We start from the raw sequence: 18,215 nt of genomic DNA, 5'->3' as shown, positions 1-18,215 counted from the left end.
AAAGCCGCTTGGTGCACCACTATACGACAGCCAGAGGTTCTTAAAAGCTCCTGTAACTGGAGTAAAGCCATGTGGACCTGCCGCCCGCAGGCCACGTGACTTCTTGCTCCTGTGTTCAGGTTCCATCCCTAGAGCCACTCAACTACTGTTTACATGCCCAATGACTGTTATTACTTACTGATTGCTGTTGACTGCTCACTGCCAGAAATGGCACGTGTGGGGCAGGGGGGGACTAGCACTTTACAAATGAAACTAAGGCTCAGAGAGGTTGAGAAACTGGCCTGAGATGGCACAGCTTCCTGGTGGCAGTGCTGGGATTCAAACAATGGTCTAACCCCAAAGGTCAATAGGCACACAATACTTTAACAGATTTCCCTTCAGCCCACGAATCAGTGGAAGCCCAAAGTACCTTATCTTCAATTGTTCCCAGGTCAGATGTGATCTGAGATTCAGGACTTCCCACCACAGAAAAGCAGCACGTGCCATCCCAGTGAGTTCTGGGCCGCAGCTGAGGGGGCGTGTCCACACGACTAAGTCGTGGAATGTCTTCCAGCCTATAGGTCATGACTTTTTGGCACCGAACTTAAGCAAAATCGGCTTTTCAGAGCTTTGGGGTTTATAACTGCAGACGAGAAAGCGTGGGTGCGCAGCACTTTCTCCAGACGACACCCCAGATACAGTCAGGTCGTCCCCAAGCCCCCAGCCACGCGCCACTAGCACATTACATGCTTTTTTCTTAATTTCATTTTTCAAAGGTGTCACACCTTCAAATGGGCTTCAAACAGCCAAGCAACCCTGCTGCCCTCGACAAGCGATACTCGGGTGCTATGAATGGCCCTCGAAAGCCATGCCAACCACGTCTCACTGACCCCTCGCTGCTCGGTGCCCTGGGTGCCCATGTGGGACACGGGCTTTCTTGGGCACACAATACTTTAACAGATTTCCCTTCAGATTTCCGCCGGTGGGCGGCCTGGGCTGATGGGAACACGAAAGGTGGCAGGAGCCGAGGGCAAGGGTCAAATCACATCCTGCGTTGTGAGTCACCTTGAGACTAGCTGGGGTGCTGCAGCCCACCCAACGCTCGCCGTCCTCACAGTGTGTCCCCAGGACAATGGAGGGCGCTGGGCCGCAGCTGCACCCCTTTATCCAGGACGTCCACCTCCCTCCGACAACAGCAGCTACGTGCATCCCTCACACAGTGAGCCCAAGATCTGGGCTTGCATTGTCGTCTGCTCATGGTGGTACCTTTTCTGCATGGTCACGACAACTGTAGTTTTGGTGGAAGCTAACACTTGAGAACTTTTAGACTTCTTCCATGAAAAGGGTTCTCGGACAGCTATCAGTGATTCCTCCTCACTTATGACGTTCACTTCAAGGAATCGCCCGATTATGAAATTGGAGAAGCAAAGCAGAAGGAGCTCCTTGCAGCGGCCAGAATTCCTGGAGAAACAAGACACAATTTAGTGTGAGTCGTAAGTAATAGAGGCAGGTTCAACACAATCTCCCTTCGTTCACACAGGGAAAGTCACAGAGCTAGCAAACCAGTCACCCTTAGCTTTTTTATTATTTGTTTAAAATTAATTTATTTCTTTATTTTTGGCTGTGTTGGGTCTTCGTTGCTGTGCACGGGGTTTCTCTAGTTGTGGCGAGACGGGGCTACCCTTTGTTGCGGTGCATGCGTTTCTCATTGCGGTGGCTTCTCTTGTTGCAGAGCATGGGCTCTAGGCACGCGGGCTTCAGTAGTTGTGGCACGTGGGCTCAGTAGTTGTGGCTCGCGGGCTCTAGAGCACAGGCTCAGTAGTTGTGGTGCACGGGCTTAGCTGCTCCGCGGCATATGGGATCTTCCCGGACCAGGGCTCGAACCCGTGTCCCCTGCACTGGCAGGCGGATTCTTAACCACTGCGCCACCAGGGAAGCCCACCCTTAGCTTTTAATAATTCTATTAGAGGGAAAAAATGGACATTCTAAAATAAGCAATGTTAACGTTTTCCCAAGCTAAAATCACACACTTGAAATGGTATTGTCTGTAATTCTCACGCTTAAGAAAGGAAAGAATATTTCTAGTATTCCCAAGTTTAAATCAGAGCAGTGCAACATGACCAAAGAGACACCAGCTCCCACTCTGCCTTCTGCCCACTTTCGGCTGCTGCTCGAGTCCGGCCCCACTGTCACACGTCACGGAGGGCACCGCGGGGGCTGCATCACCAACCACTGACGCGAGGACTGCCCTTGGCTCAAAGCGTCGTCACCCGCGGCCTGAAGCAAGGCGCTGATTTAATCAGAGCCACCCTCTGACAAATCTAAAATCAGCAAGTGTAGATGAGATGAGGGAGGGAAGAAGGGCTGCACCAAAGCGCCCAGCTGACGGGACCAGCAGGCAGCGCCGGGGGTTCTGGACATGGGGAAGGAGTCAGGAGAGGGAAGGGCCCACGAGGGCTCGGGAGCCCGTGTCTGGCCGGGCTGCCCGGGTGGAGGGAGAAGGGCAGGAAGGTCTCAGGGCCGAGCTGAGGGCAGGCCTGGGGAGGAGCAGCAGGGGCCTCGGGGCCCCGGCTTCCCAAGGCTGTGGGGGCTTGGCCGTGCCCATCCTCCATAGTCAGGAGTCAGCGTGGGTACCCTCACTCAAGCCACTTTCTCCACTAGCGCTTTTCCTCGTGATTTCGTCCCATCAAAATAGTTACCAATACTTTTTACAACATCCAACCTAGAAGTACTATAAGCGAAACCGAACAAGACAAACGCGCAGATGCCCGCAAAGTCAACTGCCTCCATACCCTCCAGCCACGTACTTTGCATCACAGGTAACCACGATCAGGGTTTTTCCACCTGGAGGGATGAGCCCACCGGGTTCGGGCTTCTGTGACACATTCTTCTCCTTTTCTCCTTTACAGGCATAGTCATCTGGGAGATGAAATTTAAATCCAAAATTAGACCAAAGGTGAACTGTTCTGACAGTGGTGGTGCTGGTGGAAGGGACTATCACACACAGACGAGTGGCTGACGCCCCCGACAGGTGAGCGACAGGCAAGGGGGCGGCAGGCATCCTCTCCCCTCAATTTAGAATCATTGCAGGAAGCGGCTCGTGTAAAGCACGAAGCAGCTCGTGTAAAGCACGCCGGGCATTTCTCCAGCTGTTTTAGCCCCAAGTATCAGAGAAGGGTCCAGACCAAAGAGCCCACAGGGTAAACACTGCCACTCGCCTGCCCAGACCCTGGAGCAGCTGCACCAGCTCCCGGACCCGAGTGGGCTCGCGCAGCTGATCCAACGGTAACAGCTGAAACGTCTACCTGGAGAGGCTTCTCTGTTGTTCACCAGACTGCTCTCCAATGTCTGATAGGTTTTGTTTTTCCTGCAGCTGTCTAATGAGTTAATATTTTCATCCGCAAAATTCTTCTCCTTCTCAGGAACGGAAACAAGAGACACTTCGGGGCACGTCTGGATTTCATCCAGCATCTGAAATCTGAACTGTTTAGCTTTATCCCAGCCACCCAACTTGCAGCTGACTAAGTTTTGAGGAATGTCTCCTTTATTCCTGGAAAAGGAAAATTAGCCATGAACAGAGACAGGATTTCTAAAACTAAAATACTGTTACCATAAAACAGAATTCAACCTAACTAGTGAATGGCGATTGCAAATACTTTTATGAGTATAAGTAAAAAGGCTATTTCATGGTGGAAAATCTAGAAAGATATACATAAAGGAAAAAATAAGCAAGCAAAATGAAATTGGTTCTACAGAAGTTCTTAAATCACAGTCTGTACTTTTGTTTGAGTGGCAAACTTACTCTATCCAGATCACCACATTTTTGCTTTCTCCTTCTTGCAGCGTTCCAAAATTTGTCATCCTTGTGACTTCAATGTCACCTTTGTTTTTCAGTAGAAGGGCTCCACAGGCCTCGTCAGCAGTCTCCTCGACCGCAGAGGTGCCCCTGGATGAAGCAGCCACAGGACGGTGTTGGGGTCAGTGTGGGCGGGCGGGGCATCCTGAGGCCCCGCCCGCCTTCCCTGCCCCTCCAGGCCGCACCAACCACAGGGCGAGGGGATAAGGAGCCAACCCCAAAGAGGCGACCAAGTAAGGACGACACTTAGAACTTCTGAGCAAGACAGCAGATCACCCTGAAGAAGAAACAACAAGCCCTGCTGAATCCAGAGGAGAGGAGGGCCCTGGTGGGAGCTCTGGGGATCTGAGAACATGGGCGGCCTTCACCAGCTGTGCACCCCGCAGAGGCCCGGGACTCCTCAGCCCCCGCACCCCCCAGCCCTGGTCACAGAGGGAAGGGTGTTCAGTGCTCCTCCCCAGACCCTTCCTGGCTGCCGCGAGGGGCTTTGCTCGTCAGGGACCCACTACTAAGCTTTCATTTGGAAAAAGAGTGTGGCTTCAAAATATTTGAACCTAATTAAATGAGAATTTTTATCTTCAGAAAATGAGCAGATTCCACCCTCCCGTGAGAAGGGCCCATTCGTCCCCCTTTGTCCTCCTGACGCTGCCGTGAAGCCCGGGCGCTGTGCCCACCGCTCCCCCTCAGCTCCCGCCTCCCCTCCCTGACCCTCCCGCAGTGCCACCCGGAAACAGGCTCCTTCACGCCTGGACCCTGTCCACACCCCCACCCAGAGGCACCCTCCACCACAGCAGCCACGCCCTCAACTCCCTGCCGGCCACGCGCTCCCCGCCTGCCTCGCCTCACCCACACGGCCAGGGCCGCCCCGAGATCGTGCAGCCGTGCCGCAGCCCCAGCCTGCGGTGGCCGCGGGAGCGGGCACCTGTGCTTGCAGATGGCCAGCCGTGGCGGCTTATGGACAGGCGGAGGAGCACCAACCAAGACAGGAGTCAGAAGCCACCTGCGGGCTCTGGGCGGACCCCACCCACAGCCTGGAGGGGGCACGCGGGACGCCGCTGCAGGCCTGGCCCCGAGGCGCGCAGGGCCCTGCTTCGCACACGACACTCTGCTGTCCTTCAGACCCCTGAGTGGGCAGCCGGACGGTGCGTCTGCGTGCAGGGCGGCGTCCTCCACTTGGGGCTAAGGCCGCGGAGCCGGGACCAGGACGGGAGGAAACCACGGTCACGACGCAGCACAGGGACCGCAGCATGCGGGGCACCTGCTGGGCGGACAGGACGCGGGGCCTGACTGCTCACCGGGCCAGCGCCCCCTCCACCGCTCACCCCAGCCCCGCACTGACGGGGGGATGAGGAGGGGCTGCACGGGAGCTGGGGCTGGCTCACGGCCAGTGTCTGAAAACGAAGGTGTGACGACTTCCCCGGCCCCGTGAAGACGGCTGCTCGAGGCAGACGCGTGGAGCTCGGGGGAAAGTGCCCGATTGGTCACCCTTCCGGGGACCAGCTCCCCTCACTGCAGCCAGGCCACCCGGGGAGGCTCACCCGAAGCTCACCGCCCACAGCCAGGGAGCCCCCCGCTCCTGCCCCCACCCGCTCCATTCGGCAGACGCGGGCCCTCTGGAAACACGCTGAGTCACAGAGCAGGTTAAGGGAAGTGCTGCGAAGAATCAGACAGACAGGGCAACAGGGACCCAGACTCCCTTCCGACGAACACACTGGCCCTGCGGGCGAGATGGTAGCCGTTTCTCTCGCATGGTCAGTTTGCACCAGTCCTGGCCGCCCTCCCACGATCCGCCCCTGCCCACGGCCATCAGGAGCCCAGTTAACTGTGCTGTAAAGACAACAATCACGAAGTCCGTGTTTCAACAACATGGTGCTTCCTTAAAGTGGCACAAGGTTCCGAGTGACGATACCTAATGTGGGCAGGGCCGCTGGCTTCTGCTCCAGGTGGCCGACGGCCAGCAGGGTCACAGAGCCGGCAGGGAGCCGAGGCCCCGGTTCGGCCTCCAAGACGCCGGCACCGATGCCTGGCAAACAAGCGCCTGCTTGGCCTCACGTCCGCACACCCCTGGGCCCATCAGACGGACTGAAGCCAGAACTCCCGGGCCTCCTGGGCCTTCCTGGTGGAGGGGGCGAGGGTATGCATCTCCCGCACTTCACTGTTCCGAGGACGGGCAGAGTCATTCTCCAAAAGGAGAGCAGGTCCCGTGGGGAAGGAGGACGTGTCCACCAGACAGTCCGGACACGGCAAGGCCCACCTCACCATGTTCCCCTTCTGCCCACACCCCGCCCCCAGCACATCCCTCCCAGCTGTGCCGGGCAGCTCAGTCCTCCTGAGATGGGGCTCCCCTGCCTGCCTGCCCTGTGGCTCATGAGACACTCCTCCCTGCACGCAATCTGCTCCACTGAGGAGATCAGACAATAAACAGAACGACTTCAGAAACCATGTACCGAGCTCCCTGAGACGAGCACTACGGAGAAAGAGCAGCAGAGACGGGGCGGGAGCCCGGGAAGGCCTGTCGTGTTGCATAAGCACGCGTGTCGGAGGGAGGAAGTCACGGGCGCACAGAAGGAAGAACCGGATACAGGAAATCCAGTAATTTTAAGAACCGACCAGGACCTCCCTGGTGGTCCAGTGAGTAAGACTCCACGCTCCCAATGCAGGGGGCCCGGGTTCGATCCCTGGTTGGGGAACTAGATACAGCATGCATGACGCCACTGGCATAGCCAAAATAAAAAAAAGAACTGACCATGTCCAACGTGTTCTACAAAATGCCAACATGTGAAAGAACACAACACACAAAACCCACGAAAATATGAAGATCATCAACGTAAGATTAAGGATCAAGAGGCAACTTTTCACTCAGCCTTCAGTCAACTGTGAAGACCCCTAACCCCCAGGAGAGCTCTCCTTCCAGCCCCGCCAGCTCAGGACCTGGACGGTCTGTTACCTGCCTTGGTAAGCCAGCTCTCAGATGCACCCCAGGCCCCCGTCCCCCGAGCCGCCGCCTCCTCACCGCCTCTGCACTGGGGTCACGCACAGGGCCCTCCACACGTAGCACGACTGGCTGCTCTCCACCACCACCGCGCTGACCACGTCGTGCCTCTGCGGCACGTAGCCTTCCGGGAGCTTCAGGGAGTCCAGGGTGAAAAAGATGTAGTCGTTGATCACCCCGTTCCTCCCACAGAGGCTGGACACGCAGACCTGCAAGCACAGCACCGGGGGCTGGCAGTGTGCACGGGGCCGCCGCAGCCAGTGGGGCTCAGGCCTGGTCTCGGAGGAGGAGCAATGCCCCCAGCGGTACCGGCCAGGCAGGGAGCGGGGCCCAGCACACACCTCCAGCTCCACCTCCACCCGCAACCTCAATTCCCTCCTCTGTTCCAGTGCCCACTCCCCAGACCACACCCGTGGCTACGCGCGAGGCCAGAGGCCACACCCCACTCCACGCGGCCCCACCATCAGACGCTTTAACACTTCTTGTCCCTCTGTGACCTAGAATTTAACTATGTGCGTGTGCAGGCCGGCCGCCGGTGATCTCAGGAAGACATCAGGGTCTTCTCTGCCCGAGACGGACTCTCATTCATCCTGACCGCCCATCGCACCCAGGACCCCGGGCCGCTCGAGGCTCAGCACCTACCCGGTCCACGCGCTTGTACCTCAGCGGCTTCACCGAGACGGCCTCACTGCTCCACGTGCCCGGCCGGATCCAGTACTCGGCCTCCACCCAGTCCCCCTTGCAGGGCTTGAAACCTCCAAGGCAGGGAAACCGGGCATGTTACTCAGTGATGTAACTTCAAAGTGTACAATTCACTCTGCAGTTATGTTTCTGTTCTGAGACACACATGATTGGTTGAGAAAGGGGCTCTCTGTTCCCATTAGGAACCAGCGTATCCACCTGGATTCTCTTCCAGATTTACCCACGCCAACGGAGCAGAGGCTGTTACAGGCCAACCTGTCTTCCTGCCTACAAGGCACGGGCAGGGGACCTGGTCTGCACAGTCTCAGGACCCCGTCTGATTTCAGATACTCCCCAAAGTTCTTACAAAGAAAAAAGTAATGAAGTGTCATCAACAACTGCAATAAAGTGGGGAGAATGGCAGCCCTCTACCCACAGCCCTGGCTCCAGGAGGTGTGGGTACGTGTGGCACTCCTCTGCCAGCTCCTTGCAGACACTGTGAGTACCCTCCCCATCAGGGACACCCAGGGTGCACGGTGACACAGGGACATGTGCTCAGACCTGAGGCCTGGGTGGCTACGGGCATCCCAGCTCAGGAGAGGGAGCCCCTCGGTGTGCCAGGGAGCTGGCGGGGTGGCCGGTAAAGCGGGGAAACGGCAGGGGCAGTGACATGAGGTGGCAGCCGAGCCATCCTGACGTGAAGCGGGGAGAGAGTGGTCTGGACAGGTTGGGCGCGGCACGCGGTGTAGCCGCAACCGGTGATAACCTTTTGGTTGTTTTGTGATAAACGTTTTTGCAGCAGTTAAGCTCAAAAAACAACAGTGCCTAATGAAATATGGAGTTTGTTTCTCAAGAAAGCTGGTGACGAGCACACAGCAGTCCAACCATCTGCGGACACTGCTACCCAGCAGCGGGGCCGTGCTGCACCACGTGCAGCGGCACAAGACCACTGGAGACAAAGCTCCTGAAGCACCAGCTTCCAGGTCGGTGGGTGTTTCAGGCAGACTGACAGATGCACGAAGGCAACCCAGCTACAGAGCACCCACAGCAAAGCCAGTGCTCAAACAAACAGACCAGAAGGGAAGGGGCAAGGCTGGCTGGTCCATACAGGGCAGGCCTGGGGGCAGAGCAGGGGGGCATCTGGGGTAAAGAGCTCCAGTCTCAGGGTGGGGTGGGGTGGGGTGGGATGTCAGAGGCCTGGGATGAGATCCAGATAAGGGGAACCAGATGTTGGGCAGAGGCTTTAAGGGCAACACTCGGAGGACCTGGCAGATGAAAACCAGTCCCTGGTCCATCTCCAATCTCGTTATGAACATTTGAAAGAAAACCTCACAAAACCTAATTTTAAACATGAACCAGAAACGCATTCCGCGTACCTTCACACACACTCTCCCGGGAGAAGTACGTGGTCTGGCTGATGTAGCCGGCGCCGTCCATCAGCGAGGTCACGCAGCCGATCAGCACGCGGGGGCTGGAGTCGGAGAGCCCTCTGCCGTGGCTCTTGCTGTTGTCTTCCCATTCATCTGAGATGGCTTCCACCTGCAAGACAGGCAAACTGCTACTTAAGACATACTGAGGACTCCAAGGAAAGCAAACTTCTGGCCGAGACCCCCTTATGAACACTGAGGCAAAAATCCTCAATGAAATACTGGCAAACTGAATGCAGCTGCATAAGAAATGCGTTGCACACCACGATGGAGGGAGGTTTACCCCAGAATGCAAACGTGGTTCAACAAATGAAAATCAGTCAGTACCATCCAGCACACTGGTAGAACAAAGGAAAAAATATATGATCATCTCAGCTGATACAGAAAAAGCATCTGACATAACTCAACACCTTTACACGATAAATACACTCAATCCAATAGGAAGAGACTGAAACTTCCTCAATAGGATAAAGGCCACGTATGAAAAACCCACAGCTCACATGACACTCAGTGGTGAGAGACTGAAAGCTTTCCCCCGAGGATAAGGAACAAGGCAAGGATGCCTGTTTTCACCACTTCTGTTCAACATAATACTGGAAGTCCCAGCCAGAGCAATTAGGCAAGAAGAAGAAATTTTAATATCCAAATTGGAAAGGAAGAAGTAAATTATCTATTTATAGATGACATGATCTTATACACAAAAAACGCTAAAAAATCTACAAAACACCTCTTAGAGCTAATAAATGAATTCAGCGAAGTTCCAGCATATGAAATCAATATACAAAAATTAGTTGTATTTCTATACACTTAAAATGAACAATTCAAAAAAGGAAACTGAGAAAACAATTCCATTTATGATAGCATCAAAAAGAATAAAACACTTAGGAATAAATTTAACCAAGGAGGTGGAAGACCTGTACACTGAAAACTACAAAATGTGGCTGCAAGAAGCCAGAGAAGACACAAATAAATGGAAACACATCTCACGTTCACGGATTAACATTAAGACATCAATACTACCCAAAGCGATCTATGGATTCAATGCAATCTCTATCAAAATCCCAATGATGGCTTTTGCAGAAATAGGAAAACCCATCCCAGAATTCATATGGAATCTTGAGTAACCCTGAATAGCCAAAACAATCTTGAAAAGGAAGAGCAAAGTTGGAGGACTCACAACACTTTTTGATTTCAAAACTTACTACAAGGGCTTCCCTGGTGGCGCAGTGGTTAAGAATCCACCTGCCAATGCAGGAGACGTGGGTTCAAGCCCTGGTCTGGGAAGATCCCACATGCCGCAGAGCAACTAAGCCCATTTGCCACAGTGACTGAGCCTGCACTCTAGAGCCTGTGAGCCACAACTACTGAGCCCACGTGCCACAACTACTGAAGCCCACACGCCTAGAGCCCGTGCTCCACAAGGAGAAGCCACCACAATGAGAAGCACACGCACCACAACGAAGAGTAGCCCCCGCCCGCCGCAACCAGAGAAAAGTCCATGTGCAGCAACAAAGACTGAAAAAAAAAAAAAAAAAAAAATAAGTAAAAAAAAACCCCAAAAAACTTACTACAAAGCTACAGTAATTAAAAGACTGTAAAGACAGACAAAATACCGATGAAATAAAGAGCCCAGAAATAAACCCTCAAATATATGGTCAAATGACTTTCAACAAAGGTGCCAAGACCCTTCAACAGGGAAAAGGTTTTCCCTGTTGTGCAGTCTTTTCAAAAACCGGTGGTGGGAGAACTGGCTCTCAGCGTGCAAAAGAATGAAGTCAAACCCTCATACAATATCATATTCAAAAATTAATTCAAAAATGGGTCAAAGACTTAAATTTAAGAACTAAAACTATAAAACCCTTAGAAGAAAGCACAGGAGAAAATCTTCATGATCTTGGATTAGTTAATGATTTTTTAAGTGTGACATCAAAGGCATAGGCTATTAAAAAAGGATAAATTGTACTCCATCAAAATTTAAACTTTGGTACATCAAAGGATATTACTGATATTAAGAAAAAGTTAAAAAATTCACAGGATGGGAGGAAATATTTGTAAACCACATATCTGATAAGGGATTAATATCCAGAATATATTAAAAAAAACTTCTACAACTCAACAAGAAAATAAACAACCTGATTAAAATATAAGCAAAGGAACTGAAAACACATTTCTCCAAAGACGATATATAAATGACCAATAAGCACATGAAAAGATGCTCAACATCACTAATTATTAGGGAAATATAAATCAAAACCACAATAAAACACCCCTTCACATCCACTAGAGTGTCTACTATCAAAAAAATGGAAAATAATTCATGTTGGTGGAGATGTGGAGAAACTGGAACCCCTGTGCTGCTGATGGGAATGTAAAATGGTGCAGCCACTGGGGAAATTTTGGCGGTTCCTCAAAAAGTTAAATATAGGATTACCATATGACCATGCAATTCTACTCCAAGGTATAGACCCAAAAGAATTGAAAACTGGGACTCAGAAAGGTGCTTTTCGCAGCAGCATTATCCACAACAGCCAAAGTAGAAACAACGCAAGTGCCCATAAACAGGTGAGTGGAGAAACAAAACGTAATCTATACATAACAGTGGAATATTATTTAGCCATAATAAGGAATGAAGTTCTGATACATGTTACACGGATATGCCTTGAAAATATTATGCTAAGTCTAATTAAGGCAGACACAAAAGGACTAATATTATATGATTCCACTTACATGAGGTACCCAGGATAGTCAGATTTATAGAGACAGAAAGTAGAATAGTGGATTATTATTTAACGGGTATAGAGTTTATATTTGGGATGATAAAAAGTTATAAAAGTAGACAGTGGGCACGAGTGCACAGCAACATGAATGTACTTAGTGCCACTGAATAGCGTTAAAACATTTTAAGTTAAAATTAATTTTATGTTATGCATATTTTACCACAATAAAAAAACCTGAATAAAAAATGAGCAAACAAATCCAGAGGGTAGAGCAAATGAGCCAACTCCACAACTCTCACAATGGAAGTCAGCTACTACTGTTTAATGCTGGTGAATCAAGTGATTCAAGCATCTTGCAGAAGAGCTAAAAACAACAAGGACAGCACTTCGCCTGAGTGGCCCAAGCGCAGCTGGAGAGCAAGGAGGAAGCGCCTGCTCCTCGCTGGGGGCACGTCCCCGGCCAGAGCAGCCCTGCAGGCCCTTCAGCCACCAGAGACGTTCTACGTGCGCGCCGTCCAATTTGGTGCCACCAGCTACGTTCAGTGCTTGGAATGCGGCTCGTGAAACTGAAGAATTAATTCCAAATTTTATTTAATTTTAATAAATTTAAATTTAAATAGCCACACATGGCTGGTAGATGGCATTTACTAAAATGTAATAGTAACAAAGTATGTCTAGGCCATTTTAAAAAGTAGTGGAGCTCAGTAAGTTGGCCAGACACCAAATTACATAACAAAAAAACAACAGATTTCCTAGAGGGAAAGAAAAAGATTAATTTGAAAATACAAAGAAAAATTATATTGATAATGGAACAAAAACATTATAATTCTCAAAAATAAACTTCACAAGGAATCTGCAGAACTGAAGTGAACACAAAGAACGCAAAGGAAGGCTTAAATAAGTGGACGGACGTAATCCGTAGCTGGCGAAGACCTGCTGTGATCCACGTGTCACCTGGCCTACACGGATCTGCACACTCTGTGCTGGTCCAGGTGAGTCCGAGCTGAGGAGGAGAAACAGCAGGATGACGCTAACGTTTATCCACAGCGAGGGGAGAGCCCAGAGAGGTCCATCCACCAGGCAGAGGAAGAGAGAAGCCAGCCTGCCACCCGAGGACCCAACCATGCCACGTGGGCCACGTGCAGGCAGCAGAACCGACAGGGACCCAACAGGGTCCAGACAGGGTCCCAGGCAGGTGGGATTCTGGTGTGTGAGAAGGGGACCGTCCCACTCAGTAGGAAAGAGTGGACCACTCAGCGGATGACCGGTGCGCTACCGGGGAAGGAACGTCTGGCTCCTTCTTTCAGTCTGTACATCCACTAAGTTCCAGGTAAATTAAACATTTAAATGTCCATAAACAATTTTCACAGGAAAACCTGAGTGCATGTCTAATGAAAAGTGGGAAAAGCCTCTCTAAGGATTCGTACAGAGCCCGAGAGCCACATGGAAAAGACAGACATGTTAACTACATAAAATGAGACTTTGTAAAACAAAGTCAAAAGATGATCTGGGGGGGGGAAATATTTGCAACACTTTCATATAATAATTTTGCTTAAAAAAGTCTAATTTCCATAATGTAGAAAGTTCAATTTTAAAAAGTTGAACCCAACAAAAAAATGATAAAAGGACACTAAAATAACTCATAGAAAAAATTTGAAAATTTAATCTACTTTAAGGCTTAAGTGCAAATTAAAATTATAAGATCCCTTTTCAAAGTGATTGGTGCAGATTTCCAAGATCAATAATGTCCACATCCTTTTGCCAACGTGGATAACAAGTGTCTCATCCTGCTCCTGAGTATAATTAGTGCAGTGTTACTGAAGGATAATTTGATGATACCATTAAAATGTTAAATGTGCATACTCTCTGACAATTATACTTCCAGGAAATCAGAGTACAAAAACACGATTTTTTTAAAGAAACAGTTGCTGAATAGTAGAGTTCATTAATTATCTTTGCTAACTGGATAACAAAGGATCCAAATAGTTATTTTTAACAATACTTTTTTAAAAGACTAGAAGAGTGGATACAGAAGTGGTAACAGTGTTTCTCTCCATGGCATACAACTACAGGTTGTCTCTGAGAGGTAACTGAACAGGAGAACAGCAGCGTAAAGCCCAAGGTGAAGAGAGGCTTCCTCATGAACTCAGGCCTTACCCGGATTGCTTTCAGTCCATTCGACACCTTATTTTCTTCCACAACCGCAGTAACTTCCTGTCCAACATGCAGAAGCACTTTGCTTGTCACAGCCTCATTGGAGAAGTAGATCAAATCGTCAATCATGCCATAATCGCTGCAGTACCTTGTCACGACACCCTGGACAGTTTTCAACTCTCTGTCACCTAAGACGGGTAAACAGAGAGGTTATGTTGACCACAAATCAAGTGCACACTACAGTTAAGCCCCCCAAAGCATCCGCGGGGCTAGGAGCCCTGTGGGCTGAGAACCTCCCTGGACACTGGGGTGCTCAGAAGGCAGGGTTTTGGAGGCAGACTGCCCAGCTTCCTCCCAGGGGCACAGGCAGTGGGCTCGGTGGGGCGAGGCTGCCTGCGTCTGACGCCCAGCTCTTCCCCAGCCATTCGTGGAACCCTGGGCTAGGTCTTCAAGCACCCCGTGCCTGTCCTCACTTGTACAACGGGGACAGTTGTAGTCTCTGTCCGAGAGAGCTGTGTGAGGGTTATTACGTGACAGAAACGTGCACTGCGTGGGCCTCTGAGTGGCTGGCACGGGTTGGGGGCACCGTAAATTGCTGTCAGCGTTACAGCAGCATCAGGGGAGTGGCTACCATGCATCCTCATTACCGCTGTTATCAACACCACCGGCAGCAGTGTCACGAGGTTCTGCGTTATTTCACCAAACCAGGCGCTGGAAGACATTCTGGGCCTGGGGGTTATTTCACCAAACCAGGCGCTGGAAGACATTCTGGGCCTGGGGGCAAGTCTGGCATAGAGCAGGGCCTGCCCTCATCCACTCAGAGACCCTGGCCAGAACCCGTGCTCCGAGTCTGCTCCTTCTCAGACACAGAAGACACCCAAGTGGGCACGGCCCGCCACGGAAGCCCGCGGAAGCCTGGCTGGAACTCCAACTGTTGTTGAAGGGCCGCATTTTACAGGCAAGATCCACGCGGACGGACGAAGCGACTTACTCCAGGTGGCAAAGTTAGCTAAGGAGGCATGAACAACTCTGGGCAGAGATGGCTTTTAGCGTGCTGCCTTAACAAGTAACTCCACGGCTAATGTTCTGGCTTCTCTTGCGGAGAATTTCGTCTTTTTAGAGGTTAGAGAAGGCAACTAGAGAATCGCTATCCGGCGTTCAAGTCTCAGATAGAAAGAGGGGTTGGGAGGAAATGCCAAAAGCCTTGGGGAAAAGCAACTGTGTAATTCTGGGTGCAGGGAGGGACGATGTGGCAGAAACAGAAGTACGGTTTGTACTTCAGGAAGATGGGTTCGAAAACAATTTCAAGAAAACAGGAGGAGGATGCCACGAGACTCTAAAACGACAGTTGAAGACAGCTGGATTACACTTTTCAGAGCTGTCGAAGCACACAACCGCAAGGGACACTGACACAGAGAGAACGGGAAGCCGTGCAGGGACGACGTGTCAAGGCGCTCCCGGCGCATGAAAACACAAAGCGGAAAACAAGGAGGCACAGACCCCCAAAAGCCGTAAAATGCTATTACGTAGTGAGAAGGCCTGTTTAAGTTACACTGCAAAGAAAAGATCATCACGGGACAGACACGCGTCAGCTTCGAGTTAGAAAACAAGCAAAAGCTCTCAAATCCCGATCTCGTCACACTAACGCCCTGGGACCCGGCTCGGACCACGCTCCCCCCCACCCCCCGCCCCACCAGGCGCAGGAGCCAGGCTTTGAGAGCCTCAGCGGCTCTCACTAGGTCACCAGCCGCCCCCCCCCCACTCCCGCGCCCGTCCACAGTCCACGGTCCACCGTCCGGCTGGGCGGCCTCGCGGGGCCGCGCGTACCGGCCCTTCCCGCGAGGCACCTTCTGCGAGCTCGGGCCCCAGCGGCCCGGCCTCCTCCTCGGGTTCTTCCGCCCTCCTCCAGAAGAAGGCCACCAGCTTGCCCGCGAGGCGCAGCATGACCCAGCCGCTCGTCTCCGCTCCCGCCGCCACGCCCTCCGCCGCCCTAGGCGCCCGCACGCGGCGCACCGCTCCCGCCGCCCTCAGCCAATGGGGTCACCGCACCCGAGCCTGCGCCTGCACGCCCTCGAGCTTGGCCAATAGGGTTGTGGCGCCCGCGCCTGCGCCCACGCCCGGTTGAGCTCGGCCAATGGGGGCGTCGCGCGCGCCAAGCCTGTTAGCTGCGGGTGGTTGGCGGTTGCTGACCGTTAGTGCGCAGTGTGGGAGTGACGTCATGCCTGGCGCTTAAGGCGTGCGCTGGTGGGCGGGGCTTCGCGCAGATGGGCGGGGCTTCGCGTAGGTGGGCCTCCCTCCCTCCCTCTGGGGAGGGGGGAAGGCTGAGCGTTCACTGCTCTGTACTGTTAGGTGTAGCTTTGGCAGATATTCTTTATCAAGTTGAGGAAGTTCCCTCTGTTCCTATTTTTCTGAGAGTTCTTATCGCGCTTGGGTGTGGAATTTTCTCAAATGCTTTTTTCTGTATCTATTGAAGTGATCACGTTGTTTTTCTGTTTTAGGGTGTTAATGAGAGTGAATCATACTGATTGATTTTTCAAATGTTAAGCCACCCCTGCTTTTCTGGGAAAACTCAACTTGGTCATTGTTTATTATCCTTTTTGTGTATCGATTCAACTTGGTAATGTGTGGTCAAGGGTGGCATCTTTGCTCCTGAGTGATGAAGAAATTTTCACATACTGAGGTGTGGGGAAGTCCTTCTGGCTTATACCTGATTTGGCTTGAACTCTATGCTAACTAGAACAGCCTGCCTTGTGGACTATCAGACATACATTGTACATCTGCTTTAACAAATTCAATAAATTCAATAGTTAAAGGGCCATTTAAGTTACCAGTATTGAGCAATATTGCATAAACTTTGGTAATTTCATCTTTTACGGGATTTGTCCATTTCATCCAAGGTGTCATTTCATCCAAGGTGTCAAATTTATGTCTGTGTGATCCATTGTGATGAACCATCTTTCATGCCTGATATTGGTAATTTATGTCCACCCTCTCGTTTGTCTTCATCAGTCTAGCTACAGGTTTATCAGTTTTATTTGTCTTTTCAGAAAACACCTCTTGGTTTCATTGATTTTTCTCTATTCGTTATTTCCTGTTTTTGTCTTCTTCATCCTCCCCCACCCCTGCCCCCCTCTACTGCCTCTCTCCTACTCCTCCACCTCCTTCTTCTTCTACTTTGATCTGTGCTTTTCTAACTTTTTAAGGTGGAAAATTAGATAATGAATTTTGGAACTTTCTTCATTTTTGATATAAGTGTTTAAAAGTATACATTTCTGTAAGCTCCAACTCAGCTGCATTGTACAAAATTTGACGTGTTGTATTTTCATTTTCCTTCAGTTTCTAATTTCCTTTGTGATTTCTTCTTTGACCCATGGGGTTATTTTAGCGGTATATTGTTTAGTTTCTAAATATTTGAGGATTTTCCAGATATTTTTCTGTTAATAATTTCTAATTTAATTTTGTCATGGTCAGACAATAAAACTTGGATGAATTAATTAAAAAAAAATGTATCGAGGCTTTCCTCCTTGTCTCTTCACAAATGTTCCATGTGCTGTTGGAAACCATGGGTATCCTGGTATTGTTGGCTGGGGTCCAATTTAGCTTTGATGGGCATGTTTTTGTTTTACTGGGTCAGATCCCTCAGTCTGATCGACAGCCTGGGCCTGGCCTCTCCATAGATGCACAGTGTAATTACAACCCCTTCCTGAGAGGTGGGGAGATACTCGTTCCTTAAATGATATGAAGCACTGCTAAGTCCCTGTCTTGGGCTCATTGCTGGGAATACACAAGGAAGTGGGAAAGGCCCTGGGGATTTATTGGATAAGTGGGGAGAGACGTCCCAGAACAAGAGCGTGCAACAGGGGGGCTGGCAGCTGGGCCGGGCTTCCTGCAGGGTGCCAGAGCCAGGGTGACATGCGCGGGAGCTTCCACGTCACAGGACTGCCCCTCCCATCCCACAGCCCAAACCTCCCCTGGATTCTGGACTCTTCAACTCCACCTCATCAGCAGATCCACTTGACATCCAACAGACACCTCAGCCTCATCATCAAAACGAAACTCCTGACCTCTGTCTTCTCCATCCCAGGTGAGGCAGCTCCAGCTGTACCGCTCAGGCCGAGAACCTTCCCGTCTCCCAAACTCCTGCCCTCCTCGCCCCACGTCGCTGGGATGGCAGATCAGGTTGGCTTGTGAAAGTCTATTGAGAATCCTGTCACTTCTCACCACCCCCACCGCTCTACCTCCATCCCCGCCAGGACCTGCTCTCACCTGCTGCCCCGCAGCCTGTGCTCCTCCCAGCTGGACTCTTCTGCCCAGAGCCTCCGAGCAAGTCCATCTCAGAGTCAAAGCCAAGCCTGTCTCCATGTCCGCAGGTGCCTCGTCCCCGGAGGCCTCACCTGCACCTTACCTCA

The 18,215-nt window shown here is 51.3% G+C and overlaps 1 protein-coding gene across 1 annotated transcript in view; it reads right to left on the bottom strand.

Moving 5' to 3' along the window:
• Window positions 1-15,750, bottom strand: part of MOV10L1 (Mov10 like RISC complex RNA helicase 1) — a 43,375-nt gene extending 27,625 nt beyond the window's left edge. The window contains exons 1-9 of the mRNA XM_036866777.1: window positions 15,654-15,750; window positions 13,810-13,994; window positions 8,885-9,047; window positions 7,470-7,582; window positions 6,849-7,036; window positions 3,782-3,925; window positions 3,285-3,529; window positions 2,787-2,898; window positions 1,246-1,440 (exon numbers count right to left, since the gene is read on the bottom strand). Of these exons, the coding sequence (XP_036722672.1) occupies window positions 1,246-1,440; window positions 2,787-2,898; window positions 3,285-3,529; window positions 3,782-3,925; window positions 6,849-7,036; window positions 7,470-7,582; window positions 8,885-9,047; window positions 13,810-13,994; window positions 15,654-15,750 (1,442 nt within the window). The remainder of the gene's footprint in view (window positions 1-1,245; window positions 1,441-2,786; window positions 2,899-3,284; window positions 3,530-3,781; window positions 3,926-6,848; window positions 7,037-7,469; window positions 7,583-8,884; window positions 9,048-13,809; window positions 13,995-15,653) is intronic.
• Window positions 15,751-18,215: the final 2,465 nt, after the last annotated feature.

The sequence above is a fragment of the Balaenoptera musculus genome, chromosome 10 (assembly GCF_009873245.2).
Source record: "Balaenoptera musculus isolate JJ_BM4_2016_0621 chromosome 10, mBalMus1.pri.v3, whole genome shotgun sequence".
Lineage (NCBI taxonomy): Eukaryota > Metazoa > Chordata > Mammalia > Artiodactyla > Balaenopteridae > Balaenoptera > Balaenoptera musculus.
This window is presented reverse-complemented; position numbering and strand designations above follow the sequence as displayed.